The following is a 20945-nucleotide window of genomic DNA, read 5'->3' as shown; positions in this document are numbered from 1 at the left end:
ACAGTGACCTATTCCCCTCTTCCACTAGGATTTGAAATCAGATAACAGCAACAATGTTTTCAACAGAGATGGTAAAAGGCGTTTTCAAAGTTTTCTTCATAAGCCAGAGCATGAAGGCTAACCAATACCATGTAAATAGCCCACTGCTTTCAGAAAAGGAGTCAAGGGCCAAACACAAAGCCAGGGGTGTTTCAGTCAGCCTCAGCTTGATTCCTGACATGTTATCTTTAAGAGGGAAATGAGGAAAAGGAAAAATGGCTAAGAGGTGGATCCTTATAGCATATTAACTATTAGAGGGGTGCTAAATTGGAAGTTGAATGCTTTGAAGAGGACATGGGGCTTTATATAGCTAACATCAGCACAATAATACCTTCTGAGCAAAAACACTCCCAAACCCGATGAGTCATGACTGAAGAAGCTCAAGTTTCTTGACCATTTCAGTACTGGGGACCTTTTCATGTGAAATGGAATTTTTTTAAACTGAGGTTGAACCCAGAGCCTCACACATGCTATACAAAAGGCTCTAGCACTGAACTATATAATGTATTTTTTACTTTGAGACAGGGTCTTACAATCTACCCAGGCTGACCTGGAACTTACAACCCTTTTGCTTCAGCCTCTCAAATAACTGGAATGAGAAACCTACAACAGTGGGCCTGGCTAGTCTTTATTTATTGAATGAAGGTATTAAAAAGTTACATATTTCTTTGTTCAAGCAGGCACCTAGATGAGGGTAAATGTTTAGGTTATGTTCTGTCAACACAACACATACTTTATCATGTTGAGCGAAATAGAATTCTCTGTGATAGTTGGTCCCAGCTAGTTGGATTCCATGTGAGAACTAGGGAGAGGAAAGATGTGTCGAAGTAGGAAAAAGAAACTACCCCCACCCAGGGTGCTATATTTTGAAATGATAACCCTTTAACCCCAACATATCTTTGGGGACAGAGTCTACTTTCATTGCTGGGTGTGGTGATACATACTTGTAACCCAGGGCCAGAGAGAAAGAGGCAAGAGAAGCAGGACTTTCAGACTAGGTAAGACTGCCAAACGTTAGTATAGTAACCAAAATAGCTCAGTTGGGAGGATGTTAGACCGAAAATACTAATTAATTAAGCAAGCTGAGTGGTGGTGCATGCATATAATCCTGACACGTGGGAGGTAGAGGTGGGAAGATCATGAGTTCAAAGCCATCCTCAGCTACAAGTTGAGTTTGGGGGATTGCCCGGTTCACATGAAATCCTATCTCGAAAATTAAGTAAATAAATAGTCTTCAACTTCTGGGTGAATATCTGTTAATATGCTAGTGGGTTTCTGGACCATTCCTTCCACCTTTAAACTTAATTAAACTCCAACGCAGCACATGGTGGAGCACTCTGTGAGAAGCCATTGCAGCTCAGACATCTACAGCCTTTGATTAAACTCTCTTGGAACACACAGTAGAACACTCTGTGAGAAGCCATTGCAGGCTTAGAAGCTAGAAGAAGAAATGAAATGTTGAGTTTGGTTTCATGATGCACAAAGATGGACCATGTACTCTCTCTGCCTTGTTTCAGTTTAATTATCCTAAGACAAGCAGCTAACCTCAGCCAGAATATCCCTGGTTTAATGACACAACTGGCCTATGGAAAAGGACATAGCATGGAGGCAAACGAAGCAGCTTTTCCCCCCACCCCTCACTTCCTGCCAAGAGCAACATGGGCTGCTAGAAGTAACACCTGGGCAATGTTTGCTTGCCCACCTTGTCGAATGATGGTGGTTGGCTCTCCACCGTGTAGGCTGGCTCTCCCAATGGAAGGCTCGCTGATGTCTGTCCAGTAAACCACCTTGTCCACGCAGTCAAAGGCCAAACCAATGATGACTTTTGCCTGGAAGTAACATCAGTGATTGAGAGCAGTTCACCCACTTGCTAGCGTTGCTTTGAATCCTCCCATGTGCCTGTACATCCTCAGATAGTATTTTAAATAAAGTAAATATGTTTTGTCCATTTATATTTTAATTATCGAATTATAGAAACTATATAGTTCAGAAAAAAAAATCACCCACTAGCTAGTGTTGCCTTGACTTTTTTCCCATGTGCTTATACATCCTCAGATAGTATTTTAAATGAAATGAATGTTTTGTCCACTCACATTTTTAATTGAATTGTAGAAACTGTACAGTTCAGAAAAAACTCCTTTCTAAAATCCTGTGTTTGCGGGGCTGGGGATTTAGCTCAGTGGTAGAGCGCTTACCTAGGAAGCGCAAGGCCCTGGGTTCGGTCCCCAGCTCCGAAAAAAAGAACCAAAAAAAAAAAAAAAATCCTGTGTTTGCACTTACACATATGAGAGAGAGAGAGAGAGAGAGAGAGAGAGAGAGAGTGTGTGTGTGTGTGTGTGTGTGTGTGTGTTATGGGTGTATGTATATTTGTCTCCGGCTTGATTTTCATTTTTTATATTTCTGTATATGTGTGTATCCTTATGTGTCTGTTTTTGTGCCCTTGGAGGCCAGAAGAGAGTGTTGGATCCCTGGAACTAGGGTCACAGGTGTCTGTGAGCTGACAGTATTTGGGTGATGAAAATCAAATGGGTCCTCTGTGAAAGCAGCAAGTGCTTCTAACCTCTGAGCTGTCTTTCCAGCCCCCAACATGAACATTTCAAATGCACAAGATCCTACAATGCGTACAGCGAAGCATTAAAGAGTGAAATTAAAGATGGCCTGCATAATTAGAAAGAGGTAAATCAGGTTAATGGGCTCTGCAGTTTAATACTGCTAAGATATCAGTTCCCCTTAGTGATGGTTTCAGTGGCTGTAATGGTTTGTATATGCTTGGCCCAGGGAGTGGCACTATCTGGAGGTATGGCCTTGTTGGAATAGGTGTGTCACTGTGGGTGTGGGCCTAAGATCTTCACCCTAGCTACCTGGAAGTCAGTCTTCCACTAGCAGCCTTCAGATGTAGATGTAGAACTCTCAGCATGCCTGCCTGGATGCTGCCATGCTTCTTCTGCCTTGATGACAATGGACTGAACCTCTGATCCTATAAGCCAGCCCCATTTAAATGTTGTCCTTATAAGACTTGCCTTGGCCATGGTGTCTGTTCATAGCAATAAAACCCTAACTAAGACAGTGACCCACTGTCTCCTTTGTTAAAGTTACCTGGTTGTTTGGTTCTGCTTTTATTTGATTGTTGTTTGGTCTTACATGTAACACTTGCTGGCCTAGAACTCCCTATGGAGACCAGGCTGGTCTAGAATTCACAGAGATCTGCTTCCTGAGTGCTGGGATTAAAGGTGTGAGCCACCACTCCTAGCTGGCTGGATTTTTGTTGTTGTTGCTGCTGCTGCTGCTGCTGTATTGTTGTTGTTGTTGTTGTTGTTGTTGTTGTTGTTGTTTTAATGGAACAAGCAGTTTATTTTAACACATTACATGATCATGTGAATAACAACAACAGCAGTATGGCTGCTCATGTCTGTAATCTCAGAACCCAGGAGGTAGAGGCCAAGAGTTCAAAGCTGGCTTTGACTACAGTAACATGTTCAAGTCAAGCCTGATCTATAGAATGAGACTGCCTAAAAAATAAAATAAAATAAATATCTAAAATAATCAAAACAGTCTAAGAAAGGAACTCAAATCTCCATGACTTTGAGATCTACTATGATCAAGACATAATGGCATATTTACAAATGGATACTATATTACATAGGATTACAAATATAGTTATATTTGTAATATGTACAAATATACACAGATACACATGCATGTGCATAGTATACTACTAGCTTGGTATATTATACATAGCTATTTACTATGTTGGCATTATAGTGTGTGTGTCATACTATATTGATATCATACATTATATACTATAGTATATTTAGCTATGAACTATTTTGACATTATATTGTCTTATAATATACTATCTTGGTATGCTACATTATATTTTATATTATATATAGGGTTAGAGTTTATTAACCACATTAGCATTAAATTATATTATGTTGTATTACATTAATTATCTTGATATTCTATCATAGTATATTATGTATAGCCATTAACTATCTTGGTAGTCAGGCCCCTAGAGCTGGGACTATCACCAAGGCTATTCAGCTGATACTCACAGGGATATGGAGAAAGGCCTTGGCTTCTGTCTTCTTCATGGTGTTTCTTTCCAGGGGCAGGCGCTCAATCTTCCCAGTCTGAGCAAAGAGTAAGTGTGTCCCTGGAGGTAAGGGGATGACAGCTGTGGGTACTACTGGTCCCTGGTGAATAGGAGGCGCCACTGTACTGAGACCTAGAGGGCAAGAGATGGTCAATGAATGAGGGTTGTGAATATCAGAAATGCACAGGTGCAATCTAAGGCTCAAGCATGCAGACACATCCATGCATTCATGTGTGAGCACACAGGTACACATACATGTGCATTTATATGTACATAGGAAGATATGCATATGTGCTCATTCACCCATCTACATATCACCCATATCCTAGGTCTTGTCACATTTATTGTATTCAAACAGCACGGCCAACCACACAATACCCATTTTCTGTCTGAAACTCCAGAGACAGAATGCCTTCAGCCGTCAAAGGCATTTATGAAGAAGACACGGCAGAACATAAGAGAATTTATGAAGAAGATGGAGAAGAACATAAGTTTAGTATAAAGGTCCAGTTGGGTAAAGAGGTAGCTTTGCTCTAACTTATACAATGACTTGGTTATTTATGTTCTGACTGGATGTTGGTCTCGTATGAGAGCCAAAGCAGTGCTGGGAGCAATAGCGCCAACACCTCTGTCTTCACGGAGCGACATTATCTTTAACACTGAATGGAGAAAGCTATCAATGAGGGCATTTGTCCATTGCTATGAGATGGGGCATCCTCTGACCTCATAAGCAAAACATGCCCATCTAGGGAAAAGGTGACAGAGGGAGGGTTGGGAGCATGTAAACAGGGAAACCAGGCAATACATCCACTAGCACAGAGCATTCTAGTCCGAGTCTATATGACAGCTGTCTACTTACATGGGGGCCTCATCCCTGGTGGAGTACGGGTACCCTCTAGCTCCTGACCATCTCGGTCCACACACCAGCAGTAGCCAGTGCTGTGGTGGCACTGGGTGGGTGTATAGTGCCCATATTCATCACACTGGGGTACAAACATCCCCTGCAGTGTGGGCCGCTGTGCATCTGTTGCCCCGGCTGCTCCAAGGATGTGCTCTCGTTCCAGTTGACACCGGGTTTTGCCCACCTCTATCAGTGACAAGAAAGCAGAGCATCAGTTGAGCCAAACATGGTGTGCCCAAATGCCACTTGTCTAACTTGGACCACAAAGGTGGCCTGTCATCACTGGATTTTTATTCATTTTTCTTTTCAAATTTAAAACACCATTATGAGACCCGGGATGTAGCTTAGTTGATAAGAATGCTTGCATAGCACACAATGAGTGCTTGGCTCAGAAGTCCAAGGTCATCTTCAGTCATGAGTTCAGGACTAGCAGGACCTTGTCTCCAAAAAAAAAAAAAAAACAATGACTTATGATTTTTAAAAGCTACACCATGCCATGCACAGAAACAGGTGAATTTCTGTGATTTCAAGGCTCGGCTTGTCTATGTAGTAATATCCTGTCTTTGAAAAAAATCAAAACACCATTTATACCTATCAATTTTCTTTTCTACACAGTTCTTTCAATTTTTTTTTAAAATAAGGCAAAACAGACATAAAATAAAAGGAAATACTTTAAATGAGCAATTCAGTGGCATTTGGCACATTCACAATGATAACCAGCTACGGCTGTTTATATCTGAACTATTACATCATCCTAAAAGGAAACCTCATGCCTAGAGGTCTCCTTCCTCCTCACCCTAAAAGTTCCCAATCTCCATCCTTTCTGTGTACTTTCCCATTTTGTATACTTCATACCAATGAAATCATAGGACATGTGGCCCTGCATCTGACTTCCTTCTCCTAGCAGATCTCCCAAGCTTATCCTCACTGTGATGTCTATCAATCCTCCTTTCGACAGCTGAATAATGCCACATCTTACAGAAAAGTCACATATTTTTCAACCATATTTTCACTGATAGATGGCCCTGGACTTGGTTCGAAGGCATTTTAAGTTAATCTTAAATTCTTCTTTTATCCTCTCAAGCTTCATGTGATCTATATCGAGTCCAAGTCAAAGAATCTGGAGACCAAAGAACATGAAACACTCACTAGCTTCTGCATGTTTCCCCCTAGTAAAGGCCTATGTTTGCCACGAAACCTGGCATCTAAAATGTACAGCTCAGATTCCAAAGCAAGGAAATACCACTATACAAGAAGCTTAAGAAGTTGGGCTATGGTGTAAGCCTGCAATCTCTGCACTTGGGAGAATGCTAATGCAGGGGGATTAGAAGTTCAAGAACAATCTGTCTCAAACAAAATAAAACTTGACATAGAATAAACAATGTGCAGAGCTACAGCTGGGCTTGACATTCTCTGGAGTCTAGCCAGAGCATGGGGGCCAGTAGAGTGGTCACCTCTGAAGCATGAATCACAAAGAGACAGTGAGAAGCATCCATTCTCCATGCTACTACTACTGAGAGCTACATTCATCCAAGCCTTAGGACTTCTTCCTTCCAGGCCTTTCCATGAGTTGTTCTTTGTGTGATGCCCCCTTAACTTCCCATCAGAACCCCTTTTCCATTGCCTAGTCGATCCTCCTCAGAGACTGTGTTGAAGCACTACATTTCCTGCAGGTAAATGTCTCAAAACCCCTCCCCCCATGCTGGGTTCAATGTTTCAGGTGAGCTCCTAGGTCCTCCAGGTGGTAATCAAGGTACCTAAGACCAGAGACTCCAGGGTCCCATGACCTGAAGGAGTTGTTTGTTCTCTGGCTCCTGGGCAGACTCTCACAGGATAGAGATTGGCTCTTTTCTGCCTTTACTGAGGAAATGCACCTGGGTTGGGTACACACACAACCATCTTCAGGCCTGCCATCAGGGAACCATAGTTAGAGGAAATGAAGCAAGGAGACACACAGAAGAGCCTCTCTCCAATGGGCAAGAGAACACAAGAGAGCAGACGAGTACACTCAGGTCTGTTAGGGTGGCTAAACAGCTCTTAGAGTTTGGCCAACTCTCTGGCTTTATGTAAGACACTGCCTAGTACAACTACCTAACTCTGAGGTTTCAGAGTGGGCAAAGGCATGCTTGATATGCAAATAAAACTTCATTTACAAGCCAGGTGTGGTACCCTCACCGTTAATCTCAGCATGATGGAGGGAGAGGCAGGCAGATCTCTGTGAGCTCTGGACTAGCCTGGTCTACAAAGAGAGTTCCAGATCAGCTAGGGCTACACAGAGAAACCCGGGGGTGGGATGGGGGAGGGTGTGACATGATGACATGACACAACGCAAACAAAACAAAACAATAAGCAGTAGCCAGAGTTGGCCTGTGGGGATAATAGTTAACCAGTCTTGGCTCTAGGGCACCATTGGTTCCATGTTTTGATGTGGCAAGAAGGCCCTTACCATTTCAATATATACCTGTCAGCTTCCAGAATCCCAAGGCAACTCTATGTCAGTTGTTTATAATCACCAGCCTTCAGTATTCTGTTACAACTGGGAACAAGAGGATACATGTGGGTGGAACCTGGCCTACACGAGGCAGGCACAGGGACTGCAAGGGAAATACAGCTGAGATACTTGAAGTGTCTCATCCATACGGCCAGTTCTCATCCTGGCTGGCCTAACACAACTGCTCCCTTGATTAGAAACAGTTAATATGCCGAAAAAAAAAAAGTGTTTATTGAGCCTGGCAAGAAAAGGGCTGTGTGCACTTTTCTGTTGTCTCTGAGGATCATGTAAAAAAAAAGAGTAATATACTTGATGTAGGAAGATCCAAGAAAAAATATGAATGAGCCATCTGGTTAGGATCAAAATGTTGAGCTTTGTATTCTATCGGATATAAAACTTGCTTATTTTCTCAAAACCTTAGATTTGTTCAAAGTTTTAGAAGTTCCATATATATCTCCTAATGCCCAATTATATGTATATATGAATGTCTATGTGAGGGCATAGCATATGTACTGGAGCCCCCTGAGGTAAAAAGAGGGTATCCTATCCCTTGGATCTGGAGTTGCAGGTGGTCATGAGCCATGATTGACACGTGGTGCTGGAACAGAATTCAGGTCCTCTGTAAAAAAAGGAAGTGCTCCTAACTCTTGACTCATCGCTCCAGTTTCCATCTAATGCCCATTATGATAGGAATTTTGTTTTAATACCAAAGGAGAAAACTAAAACCCAAAGGGAATTCATTGCAAATACAACTGAAGTCTATGGATTCCTGATCCAGCCCCTGCTCCTTTTGGCATTGAGTTTCTGCATCCACCTTCCCAGCAGTCAGACTGGCTTCCACACAGTGAACACGGTAAAATAATGATCGTGAGAGTTAATCTTCATTGTCAGTGTGACTAGATTTGGAATTACCAAGGAGACCCAGCTATGGGAGTGCCAGAGAAGGTGTTTCCAGAAAGAATTAACTGAGGAGATTAAGCCTACCCTGAATGTAAGTGGCACCATGAGGTAGGCTCTTGGAGACCTGAGTACATGCATTTATCTCCTCTGCTTCTTGACTGCAGACCAAGAGTAATCAGCTGCTTTCTACTCCATTGCCATGCCTTTCCACTATGATGGCCTACATCCCTTCAAGCTATGAGCCAAGATAAACCCTTTCTCAAGTTGGTTTTCTTGAGCATATTGTCAAATCAATATAAAAAGTAACAAGCACAATCATATTCATACTTTCTTAACACACAGTGAAATGGTCTGAAAGTCCCCAGAAGTTCTCCTCTCAATATTTCTGTCCTTAACTACTTTTCCAGCTACAGTGGATTGATGTTCTAGGTGTCTCCAACCAAGCAGAAACTTCTATGTATATGTCTGCATGGGAGTGTGCGCGCGTGTTTGTGTGTGTGTGTGTGTGTGTGTGTGTGTGTGTGGTGTAGAGGCCATTGTGGCAAATGACTTGACATGAGGCTTACTGATTATGGTCCACCTGTCTCTGCTTCCTCAGCACTACAATTTCAAGCATGAGTGTGTCCAGTTTCTAAATGCAAGTTCTAGAGACTGAAGTCTTCTTTTTTGTGCATTTTACCAACTGAGCTATGGCCCCAAGCAGAGCATTTAAGAGAGTGAGGGCTATTTCATTTTATGTAGCAGACAGGCTTTTATGTTGATATCTTGTTGGATATTCAAAAGTTCAAATCACCTGGAATAGACTGTGAAACTTTTAGAGTTATCTTGAATGTGTAAGGAAAGGAAACCTCAATTCTGAGTCAGGAAATAGAACTTGAAGAACAGAATATTTGTAAAACACACTGTGTTCTCATAGACTTCCAGGAATGAATCCTTGGTCTGGCAAACAGGCAGCAGAAGTGGCCAAGGGTACGAGGATTAATACCCCAGGGAATTTTACATTAAGGGCCTGACAGATAGGATGGGGACAATAGAGTCAAGAAGACACTTTTTCTGAGTTTATTTCTAGTTTGGTAAAATGCTTATCAGACAAGCTATTTCTTCTGTCTGGCTCAGCTGTGAGAAGGAACGCATAGTCCCTTGATATGTCTGAGAGCAGGCAGGAAGTCTGGGGTGGCTTTTCTTGAGATGGCAGCAAAGAGAAAGAGAGGAAATGAGGCGAGAGAAGAGGCAGCCCATTTGTGTTCCCTGGATTTGTATTCTACTTGTTTTCTTGGTCACATTTGTGATGCTGTCAAATGAATGGCCAATGCAGCCCTGGAGTAGAAGAGAGGGAATAGCTAAGAAGTGCCAAGTCTCTCTGTCAGAGGATAGCCAGCAATAGGAAGTCCTGTGACTACACAGAAGGAAATTATGTGCAGAGGTGCCATTTATTCCCTTGTTTCCTATACAGTCTGAGTTCTTTGTAGGGACCAGCTGCTCCCATTGACTACATAGACTCTAACACAACCATGACACATATCTGTGAATAGAACTAGGTGGGTCCCATGAATCGTGCCCACTCTTTCTTGGCTGTGGGACATCACTAGCTGCTAAACAGATACATCTGCCCAGCATGGTTATGCTTCCCAGAATGAGAATTTTAAAAGATAGAATATAATGTCTCCAACCTGGTCCTTACCCTGGAGTCCCTAGCTAGTTCCTAAGAACATCAGTTACAATAAAAAGATTAGACGTCTACTTGGGAATGTGTCAAGCCCATGCCCAACATGAACTTGAGGATGCCAGATGGGAGGGAAGCTCAGGAAGAGGCAGTGAACAGCAACAAGGAAAGGGCAGACAATGAGGGGGAAATAGAAAAAAGGCATTAAACACCAGAAAAAGCAAATAGCCTCTAGTCTCTGTGCTGCTGCTGCAACTGTGGGAAATGACACTATAACTTTTTCCCAGACCAAAACCCTGGGGGATCCTCAGACCACTTATCTGCTTTATTTGTATTATAAACACTCACTGGAAACTGCCATGAGCCGAGTACCATGAAAGGCCTTGAAGCATATGGCTGGGGGGGGGGGGGGGGCAGATGAGAATCATTTCTCAGGGAGTTCAGGGGCAGAAGTGGTTGTTATAGGAACAAAAAGGGGGCTTACTGTTTGTCTTTGAGTCTGTGGTGATGCACAGCTTCATGGCAGGGAATTCATAAAGGAAAATGAGTCTCGTCATGGTGGCCAAAAAGCAAGAAGAAGCGGCTAGTGTTCCAGCGTTCCCTTCAATAACCCATGGCCTCCAGCCCTACCACCTAAAGTTTCCTCCCTGCAATGAGTCCTCCTCCCCCTTCCCCCTCTTCTTCATCTCTGTTAGGTATGGAGGCAGGAACGTCACATGTGCTAGGCAAGTACTCTACCACTAGGCTATATCCCCTTTTACACCAAAACAAAACAAATAAACAAAACACACTTATTCAGTGTGTGTGTGTGTGTGTGTGTGTGTGTGTGTGTGTGTGTGTATAAAGCCTTTTATAATTTAACACTACCTTTTGAGGTTTATCTATTGCTCCAGTCTGTTTCTCTTGCTGCCTGTTTTTTCATTTAAACTAAAATTAATCTTCCAATCTTCTTGTTGCTAGATATTTAGATTGTTTTCTGATTATAAATGATACATAAACATTCTTGTGCATTTCTAGGGTATGTCCTCTTGGGTATATAACCAGATGTTGGATTTCTTCTGAGAACAACATTAAATAAATAAAACTGTCTCAGCAGATGGCTCTTACTGACATTATCAGTGTCCCATCGCCACATCCCAGACTACAGGTCTAGATCTGTTTCTGTTTAGTAAACAAAACCTTAAAGAGAGGGCAAGGAGTCAGACTTTTAAAAAAATCAAAACAAAAACTTAGACATCTGTTTCTCTTTGAACTGGAGATATGAAACCAGCCCACAGAAATGATGAATGCTGGCTGTTTTAACAGCAGCTGGAATGCCTCATTCAACTCAAGTGGCCAGAACTGCTTCTTTATGTGTTCTTCACATCAAAATGCGTGGGCAGAGATATAACCACAACCCGTAATTTCAGAAACAGAAGGTGGCCCTCTTCTCCTTTGGCAGCAATTTTTTTTTCATTTTTTAAAACAGTGTGTGTGTGTGTGTGTGTGTGTGTGTGTGTGTGTATGTGTACATGCATACACGCACATATGTGTGTTCATGCACATGTGTGTGTTCAAGCCCATGTGAAAGAGCACGTGCGGAGGACAAAGAACAATTTGTAAGAGTCTCTCTTCCCACCATGTCTTCTAGGGATCAAACTTAGGTTGTCAGACTTGGGGCAGCAAGCACTCTACTTACTGAGCCATCCATCTTACCTCACTCTCTTCCTGCTCCTTGGTTGCCAGTGAGATACTAAGCTTTGCTCCATGCTCCCCATCATGAGAATCTGCCTTACCCCAGCCCAAGGAAGCAACATCAACAATGATATGACATCAGGAACCAAAAACGAAATTTCCCTTCTTCAAGTTGATGTCTTGGGGATTTTGTTCCCTTGACTGAAAATTGCCAAACACAGACACTGGGCATTCCTAGTAGGTTCTGTATAGCTAGCAGCCAACTATGATCATTTGTTCAACAGCGTTTCCTGAGAGTCTTACCAATTCTTAGTCTCAAACCCAGCCTGGCTTGAGGCTTCTGGGTGCCTACAAGCCAAGGAACAGCAACTCCCAAAGCTGCATATTCAGGCCAGGTAACAGCTGATGTAGAATATTCCATGCTTTAGTTAAACCTTCCCCCATCTTGGGCCCTTCATCCCATTTCCCCATCACACATTCCATTCCCTAACACTCCCAGGCTTCTACTAATTTTATGTCAATGTGGCTGGACCACAGGATGCCCAGACATTTGGTCACATCATCCTCAGTGTTTCTGGATAGTATTGTTTAGGTTGACATTCTGTGTACACTGATCTTCCTGACCTCGTCCAGTCATGTAAAGACATAAACACAACACAGAAAAATCTGTTCTTCTTCTGAATAAAGAGAACTCTTATCCAACATTGTGGCTCACAACTTTAATCCCAGCATTCTGAAAAGCAGAGTTAGGAGGATCTCTGTGAGTTCAAGGCCAGCCTAGTTTACATAGGGAGCTCCAGGACAACCAGGGATACATGGTAAGACTCTATCAAGGGAGAGAGACAGACAGACGGACAGACAGAGAGAGAGAGAGAGAGAGAGAGAGAGAGAGACAGAGAGAGACAGAGACAGAGACAGAGACAGAGAGAGACAGAGAGAGATTGTTTATGTCTGATAACCTTCAAACCAGAAATCATTTGTCTCCTGTGGTTTTGATCAAACAAAACATAAACCTTTTTTGGGTCACAAGGCTACTAGCTTCTGGACTGGAATTCTACCATGAACTTTCTTGGTTCTATGGCCTTCACACATGAACCAAAAGGTTATTGGCTTTCTTGGGTTCCCTGCTTCCTGAAGACAGATGCTAGGGTTTGACATTCTTCAAAATGATAAGATTCAATTCAATTCAGAGGTGTGTGTGTGTGTGTACATATAGACACATATATTCTCTTGGTCTCTTGGCTCAATGCCCAGTTTTTATCCTGTGCTGCCAACTCTAGTACCTAGGAACAATACAATCTAAAATTCCAGCATGACTTGGGGTCCTTTGAAATATCCCCTAAAGGTGTGTCCTATGTGCTTCTGCACTAAAGCCTGTGGTCTAATTTCCAACTTACAGAACTCTGAGAACTTTCCATAGACCACTTCCTCACATCCCCTTCTCCCCAGGCCATCAAATCTTATGAATGCATCAATAGGCCATCAGCTCCTAACACCCTCATCTTACCTCCAGGCACACATCGGAAGCCATCCCCCTGATAGCCAGGTTTGCACTGACATCTGAAGGAGCCTGGTGTGTTGTAGCAGAAGGCATCAGGGTGACATCGGCTGTGCTGGCATTCATCCACATCTGCAAAACAGCCACAGGCCCAGAGACCATGTGATTGCTTCCAGAATTTGTGATTGTTACAATAATTTAATCCACACACTCAAATCTATGTGAATCTGCTTCTCGAGACCAGGACTTTAAATCACTAAATGTTAATTTTTTAAGACACTCATACCCCAACTTCTATCTAATATATTTACAAACAGGTTTCACATGACAGTAATGTTTTCAAGAAACATTGAACTTACAAGAGGGAAAATTTACACTGTCAGATGTTCCCTCGTTATTGTAATAAGGAGCTCCTAGAGCTCCTGAGTGTTTACAGAGAAAAATTATACAGTCAAAACAGAGAGACAGTATCTCTGAAATCTTTGCTGAGCTTAAGTTCATTATAATGCTGTATAATTTTACAAACCAAGAGCCTTAAGTTACAGTGTTAATTACATTACAAGTCCCCTGCTGGCTAACTATAAGCTTATCCCAAGCCTGGAAAAATTCCACAATGTCATTTCTTCTCTGACTTCAAGTTAGGAATTTTGCTTTTTGCACAGGTAAGAGCAAACCTATTGCATACAAAGATGGATGCTAAGCTCTTTGCAAGCAAGGGCTGTTTGTGTTTTCAAAAACAAGCCAGCCTCAGTTCCCAGGAAAGAGCAGCTAGCTACCTAAATTGGAGTCAGGGGAAGCTAAGCAGGTCCCAAATGAGGACAATTATCCAAGAAAATGCACAGTTCCAGTTACTAGCAAGAAAAGGCCACTCCCTTGTCCAATGGAACAAAAGGAATAAGTTCCTTATGTACAGGGTGTGTTAGCAACTAGCATGCAGTAAGTACTACTCAAGCCACCGTTTCAGGGTATACAGGGAAATTTGGAGCCACCACATACCTTGGCAGGCTCTGCCATCCCCAGAGAAGCCAGGCAGACAGGAACAGGTGTAGGAGGAGCCACCCATATAGATGCACTGGGCTCGCTGAGGGATATCACAGTTGTGGAGACCAGTTTCACAGTAGTTGATGGGACGTTGGTCCACAGCAGCTTAAGAACAAAAAAATGAATGCTTGTTTTTGAAAGAAAGTCTCAGAGCAGGCAGGTATCCTTCCAAGCTCTCTACACACCAGTGATTTGGCTCAGTGGTGCTGTGAGAAGAAGGCTAGGTCTAGATGCTGCCTGGGTCCAGACTATATCATTTCATGTAGTCACCCTCCAAACCACTGAACCTAGGGTTTCATGCTCCTGAAATATTCTGCTAATGAGCTGCATCTCTAACCCAGGCTAGCCTAGAATTTATTCTGTAGGCCAAAGAAATCTTGGACTTTGATCACCAACCCCACCTCTGCCTCCTAAGTAGCTGAAATGACAGGCCTGAGGTTTCAGGCCTGACTTGTTTTTGAGCAATGGAATCCATTATTCAAACAACTTATGCAGAATTCTATCTATAGACAAATGGAAGACTGGGGGCCAGGGAGGAGGACAAGGATTGGCTGTGCCCTCCTAGACAGTTCCTTGAAGTGCTTTCAAGGGCTCCAAGAAATGATCATGTCCAATCGCCTCATTTTGAAGATGGAGAGTTAAGGCCTGGGAGGTTAAGTTTCTTGCTGAGAACTGATGTCTGGGAGAAGACATTGACACAGCCCCAGTGGCACTCTGCTCCCCTCACCCCCACTCCACCCCCACCCCTGCTCTCTAGTGAGTATGGCCTTAGGGAATGGGCAGACCCAGGCCAAACTGCCCCCATGAGCTCTAACTCTTCACAGTCCACCACCCATACTGAGCCAATGAGGGATGACAATGGTATTGCCTTAAAACCAAATTTTAGAACCTCCCCCAGAGCAAAACCCATAGGGAAAAGTCAGGCCAAGAAAACTGATGTTCTCTGCTAGGATGGAAAAAAAATAGTTTCAACAGAGCAAAGTAAAATCTCAGCTCTGTGCAACAAAAAGGCTGGCCTCTTGGGTGCACAGATGTTTGGGTCCCATTCAAATCATGAGAACTGTCTGTTCCCTTCCTCCCTACAGACTCCACCTCATCCAGGGCTTAGCTCCTTATCCAAGCTCTGTCATAGAGCAAAGGGGACACATGTGTACTACACAGTAAACAGCCAGGGAACACACAAGGATAGGACAATGACTGGCACAGTTACTTTCTGTTTTGACTCATGCAGGCATGCATGCCCCATTCAGTATGTTAGCCTGTAGATCTGGGAATCTCCAAGAATCTTTGGGCTTCAGTTCTTGGAACTTGGGCTGGGGCTATAGAGTGGAGAGAGTGCCTGCTGACCATGGCTATGGGTTCCATCCTCAGTACTGAATAAACTGGGCATGGTGGTGCACGCCTGTGATTCTGGTGTTCTGGGTAGAGGTGGGGAGTTAAGTTCAAGATCACTCTTGACTACACAGTGAGTTTGAGGCCGGCCTATGATCCGTGAGACACTGTCTCAAAAATAAAAAATGCCATGGAAATAATATACCAATGTTAAGTGGGCAGGGTGGGGTGGGTGGATGACATTTCAAAAACGTTGTTCTTCATAACTGGCCTAGTATCTTCCTTATCAAGGTCAATCAAGAACATAAGTGGCCTAATGAGTTAATAAAACCAATGTACTTTAGTAAGTCTTAAAAGCTTTGCTTCGGCTGTGGTTTGTTAAATTAAGACTATAAATGGAATGCTGCCAAGTAGGATTTCCTTTCTGATGTAACTGAGGTAGGATTCAGTCTAAGGCAGCTAAAAGCATAAAGGTGCTTAGAGACAGCCAAGCAAATATATAAGAAGCAAGTGCCACAGAAAGCTTACAGTGGGCAGATGATGCATCGCTAGCATGTGGTAGTGTATATATTATAAGAACACTGCTGCTATTGGCAGCTGTAACCATCTAAGGAAGTAGAGGGCAGAACTTCTTCTCATCCCCCTTGTAACCAGCCCCTCTCTGACCGATGAAACTGGTGTCTGCTTCCCCATCAGGATCAATCAAAACCTGTAACTGGGCCTTTCCCACAGAGCTAGTTTCCCCAGGACAATTTCTTGCAGAACTTACCCACACATATTCCCCTGTCTGAGAAGTGGTAGCCCTCCATGCACTCACAGCGGAAGGTCCCTGGGTGGTTGTTGCAGATTGCATGGTTCCCACACCGGGAAGGCTGCTCTGAACATTCATCAATATCTGTAGCAATTGTTGATTTAAAAAAAAGCCAGATTTTTTAAACCTCATGAAACAAGGTAAAGTGAAAAGCATTTTCCTACAAACCCAAAGTAATATAAAATAGACACTGGTTCTTTTGCCCTTTACATAACTTAAGGTGAAACCCTCAGTCCATTTATTCTAAGTGATTGATGTATGTGTGCTTCCTTCTGAATGAGTTACCAAGGGGACACACATTAAAACAAGCTACACACACTGGAATGGCAAAAACACATTTAAGGAAGCAGAGGTCTGCTCTTGCAGAGGACCCAGGTTTGGTTCCCAAAGTAAAAGTAAGTAATCTCTAAAATAAACTACCTTTCTACAGTTATGATTATAAAGAAAGGCTGGACAATTTATGGCCAATTGAATTTCTTAATTACTTAACACACACACACACACACACACACACACACACACACACGAGTACAGTGTTGTTGTCTTCAGACACACCAAAAGAGGGCATCAGATCTCATTACAGATTGATGTGAGCTACCATGCGGCTGCCAGGAATTGAACTCCAGGACCTCTGGAAGAGCAGTCAGTGCTCTTAACCCTTGAGTCATCTCTCCAGCCCCGAAATGAGAATTTCTTAATGTTACCTAGGATTTAATGAACTCAAGTGGCAGAAATGGTGGACTTTCATGTGACAGTACTACAGCCATCATCGTGGTTCAGTTACATCAGAAAGGAAATCCTACTTGAAGACATTCCATTTATAGTCTTAATTTAACAATGAAAACTTAAGGTTGAACAGAACTAGGTTTAAATCCTGCCTCCTCTTGTTATTGACTTATGCTGTCTGGGCAGTCAACTGCTTAGCCTCAGTTTCCCCATTAGTAAATAAATATTATAAACTCACTAGTGCATTCGTTTGAGTATGGGTTAAGGGAGCAGACAGCACACTCAAGACGTGTAGCTATGATTATAATAACCATACACCTATTTTATATCCTAGTGCATTCTGGGAACATAGCCCTCAGATGGCCACCAGACAAGTCTGGCTATGGCTTATCTATGAATACTAGTAGTACAAGGTTGGTTGGCTTAGATGAGAAATGTTGCTAACCCCTCATTATTCTATCTGTCCAATGACACTCTGAAATACTGGCGCCAAAGAGAGAGGGTCCACAATCTTTCCTGAGATAGGGCTGGTGTGGTATTCTCTCTCTCTCTCTCTCTCTCTCTCTCTCTCTCTCTCTGTCTCTCTCTCTCTCTCTCTCTGTGTGTGTGTGTGTGTGTGTGTGTGTATGTGTGTGTGTGTGTGCACGTGCACGCTGTGTACAGTTCAAGATTTAGGATCTTGGACAAACGGACACTGTCAGGAGTACCTGGAGAGGTGGAACTAGGATTGAGAATGGGGTTTCTACCTCCATCTACCAGCTGTTGCTCCCATGCATAAAGCACAATCTGTCACGCCTACCACCTGTGCTCTGTATTACTCCCAGAACTCTCACAGCAGGTGGCTGGACTCCTGTGCTGGGCTGCAGTCTGAAGGCTCAGAGCAAACAGAGACCAGACCAGAACATCAGTTTTCCATCTAAGAGCCAAGGCCAAGTCATGGAGGGAACTTGTCCAAGCCCCTTCCTCGCTGGGAACATTTACAGACATGGAAGATGTGTTATGCAAGAGCTGCAGAGGCCACAGCAGGCCAACAGGACCTTGGTGTAGTGGGGTCCAGGAGGACTGCTCCCACACTATCAGGTCTGTAAGGATAAGCCAGGCTGGACACCACTGTTTCTATCGGGACAAGACCTTCCCACTGTCCCCACTAAGATCTCATGGTCTTTACAGTTTGTAAATTGTTCCTCATGTGTGATTTAAATCTTTTCTCTTAACTGAGTCCATGTCCTTAACCCTTTGTTGATGGACATTGTAGCCTGGTAACCATGGCAACCGTCTGTTCATAGCACCTCATAACATCTGCTTGAAGAGGATTTTTCAACATCTGGTCAACATCCTTTCTGAAAAGAGGAGAACCCCTTTTTAGCTGAATACGAAAACCATGGCTTATTTATTTTTATTAAAAACATTTTTTTTTGAAGCCAAGTATCTTCATGTAGCCCAGGCTGACCTCAAACTCACAATCCTTTTGCTTCACTGCTGGGTGCTAGTATCACAGATTTGTTCTATACAGTTTGGAATTACTTTTAAAATTGTTGTTGTTGTTATTGTGTGGTGTGTGTGTGTGTGTATGTGTGTGTGTGTATGTGTGTGTGTGTGTGTGAGTGAGAGTGCACACATTCCACTGCATGCATGTGGAGGTCAGAGGACAACTTCAGGAAGTCAGTTGAGGCAGGGTCTCTCTGTTGTTTTTGCTGTGCCTTGTACTCTGGCTGAGCTTGCCCTTGAGCTTCCTAGTGGTTCTTCTGTCTGCCTCTCATCTTTCTGCAGGAGTCTTGAGAGTACAGGTGCATGCTGTCAGTTTTTGACAGGGGTCCTAGGATTTGAACTTGGGCTGTAAGACTCGGAATCACAGGTCCTAGGTTAATCCTTCAATTTTTTTTTCCCCCACAGTGACTACTCTTGGTACATTTTCAATGACTCTAAGTCTCTACAAGTTCTTTCTTTTATAAATGCCTTGCCCTTTGTGGAGATTATTGACATGTGGAATGCTTTCTAGAGACTCAGAAATATTCCCTGAGATATTAGTTGATGCTGCTACTCTAGATTGCAATTTGATGGATATGTGGGTGCCATTTAATGTGAATCCCAAGTAAATTACTGGGCTCTGGGATCTCCCTCAAAAAAATCCTTTCCAGTTTACTTGGGAAGCTCACTGGGAGACAGTTAGCTAAAAACAGCCTCGTTTTGCATATCATGGATCATCTATCCCACTGCGGACTTGAATCACAGAGGTTCACCCTGGTTCCCCTCTCAGGAATCTCCCCGGGTTAAAACAACACACAAATCCAGATGCTTAATGCAATTTCCTGTCAAAAGCGTCATGTCCAGATGCATTAACACCGAGGCTTGTTCTGGTGACTCAGAACAACAAGGAGCCTGACTCAGACATCCTCACATTTCACCAGACTAATATTCCAGGACAATGACTGATCACGGACAAAAGCAAGAGCATGCATGGCCACCCATCTTCTTCAATAAGGCTGGCCAAGTGTTTCCAGGGACAGTGACCAGAGTACACAAAGTCACGGGGAGGGGGAGCATCTCTGTGTCTCTTAAGAGGAGCACTCCCTGGGACCAAGAACTGCTTGAAAAGGTCACAATAAGCAACAGCAGACACATCTCCACAGGCGATAGTAATCTTGATGGTCATCTAGACCGGATCTAGAATCACCTAGGAGACGAGCCTCCTGGACTGAATGAAAAGGAGAAAGCTCAATAAGAACCAGTATTCGTCTCTGCCTGCTCACTGACACTGATGTGACCAGCTGTTTAAGCTCCTGCTGCCATGACTTCCCATGCCATGATAGATGGCATCTTCAAACCGTGAGCCAAAACTAAAACCTTTTCCTCCTCAAGTTACTTTATCAGGTATTTTGTCACAGCAACAAGAAAGGCAACTAATAAACCATGTTCTATCAATATGTAGGTGGCTGATGACATTTTTTACAGACTGAGAAGATATGGAGACTTAAAGGAATCCCTCATCCTCAACAAGTCTCCCACAACTAGCCCCTCTATGGCAGGACTCCAAGCACATAAAATAACCCAAAATAGCACCATGCTTCTTGAAACCGTCCTATGCCAATGTAGCCATTCGTGACAGGGAAGGACTGGCCACTGACAACCATAAGCAAGTCAGTTCTTGTGTCTCCTTTACCATGCCCTGTGAGCAAACAGGTGAGTCCAGACTGATTAGTACCAAATACACAATGTCATCAGCAAGAACTCATCCAAACTATCACACCACGCATATCTGTAAGCACAAACCTCTGCTTGCTAAGCGTCTCAGGGCACTCAGCAAACGTCCTGCAAGGAAGGATCACTCCACAGCAACCTCCCCTATCCCACGTCCTACAACAGGATCAATACACCACACCTGGCCTCTTGCTAGCAAGATGGGATCCCAGACCTGACCCAGCATGATTCCCAAATCTGAAACATGTTGGGCTTGCCAGGGCTTGTTGCCTAGACACACAGGGATAAAGACAGCAGCCCATTTTGCCCGATAGATACTTTTGTGCATACTACTCTAGATGTAGACAACTACATCTAGCATTTCTCCTCATTAGTGAGGGCTTCAGTACAGGTTTAAGTGGCACTGGGTAAAGTACCTGACACTCTCGGCCTTAGCAAGGACAAACTGTCCTTTGGTAAGAGATTAAAATTCAGTTACAGACAAATACCAGGCTGTCTACTTGCAAGCCTTTGAAGTTAAATTTTAAATAATAAAACAAATGCTACTAGGAGCAGGGCTCCAGGTGTTCCATTAA

The 20945-nt window shown here is 43.3% G+C and overlaps 1 protein-coding gene across 2 annotated transcripts in view; it reads right to left on the bottom strand.

Moving 5' to 3' along the window:
• Nid1 (nidogen 1) overlaps positions 1-20945 on the bottom strand; it is a 73097-nt gene that overhangs the window by 8399 nt on the left and 43753 nt on the right. For both annotated transcript variants that reach the window (NM_001398520.2, XM_087589822.1), the window contains 6 exon segments: positions 1742-1868; positions 4095-4267; positions 4995-5222; positions 13272-13394; positions 14259-14408; positions 16405-16530. In NM_001398520.2, coding sequence (NP_001385449.1) covers positions 1742-1868; positions 4095-4267; positions 4995-5222; positions 13272-13394; positions 14259-14408; positions 16405-16530 — 927 coding nt within the window.

This window comes from Rattus norvegicus, chromosome 17 (genome assembly GCF_021556685.1).
Source record: "Rattus norvegicus strain SHRSP/BbbUtx chromosome 17, alternate assembly SHRSP_T2T, whole genome shotgun sequence".
Classification (NCBI taxonomy): Eukaryota; Metazoa; Chordata; class Mammalia; order Rodentia; family Muridae; genus Rattus; species Rattus norvegicus.
The sequence above is the reverse complement of the archived record's forward strand: the minus strand, read 5'-3'. Positions and strand labels throughout refer to the sequence as shown.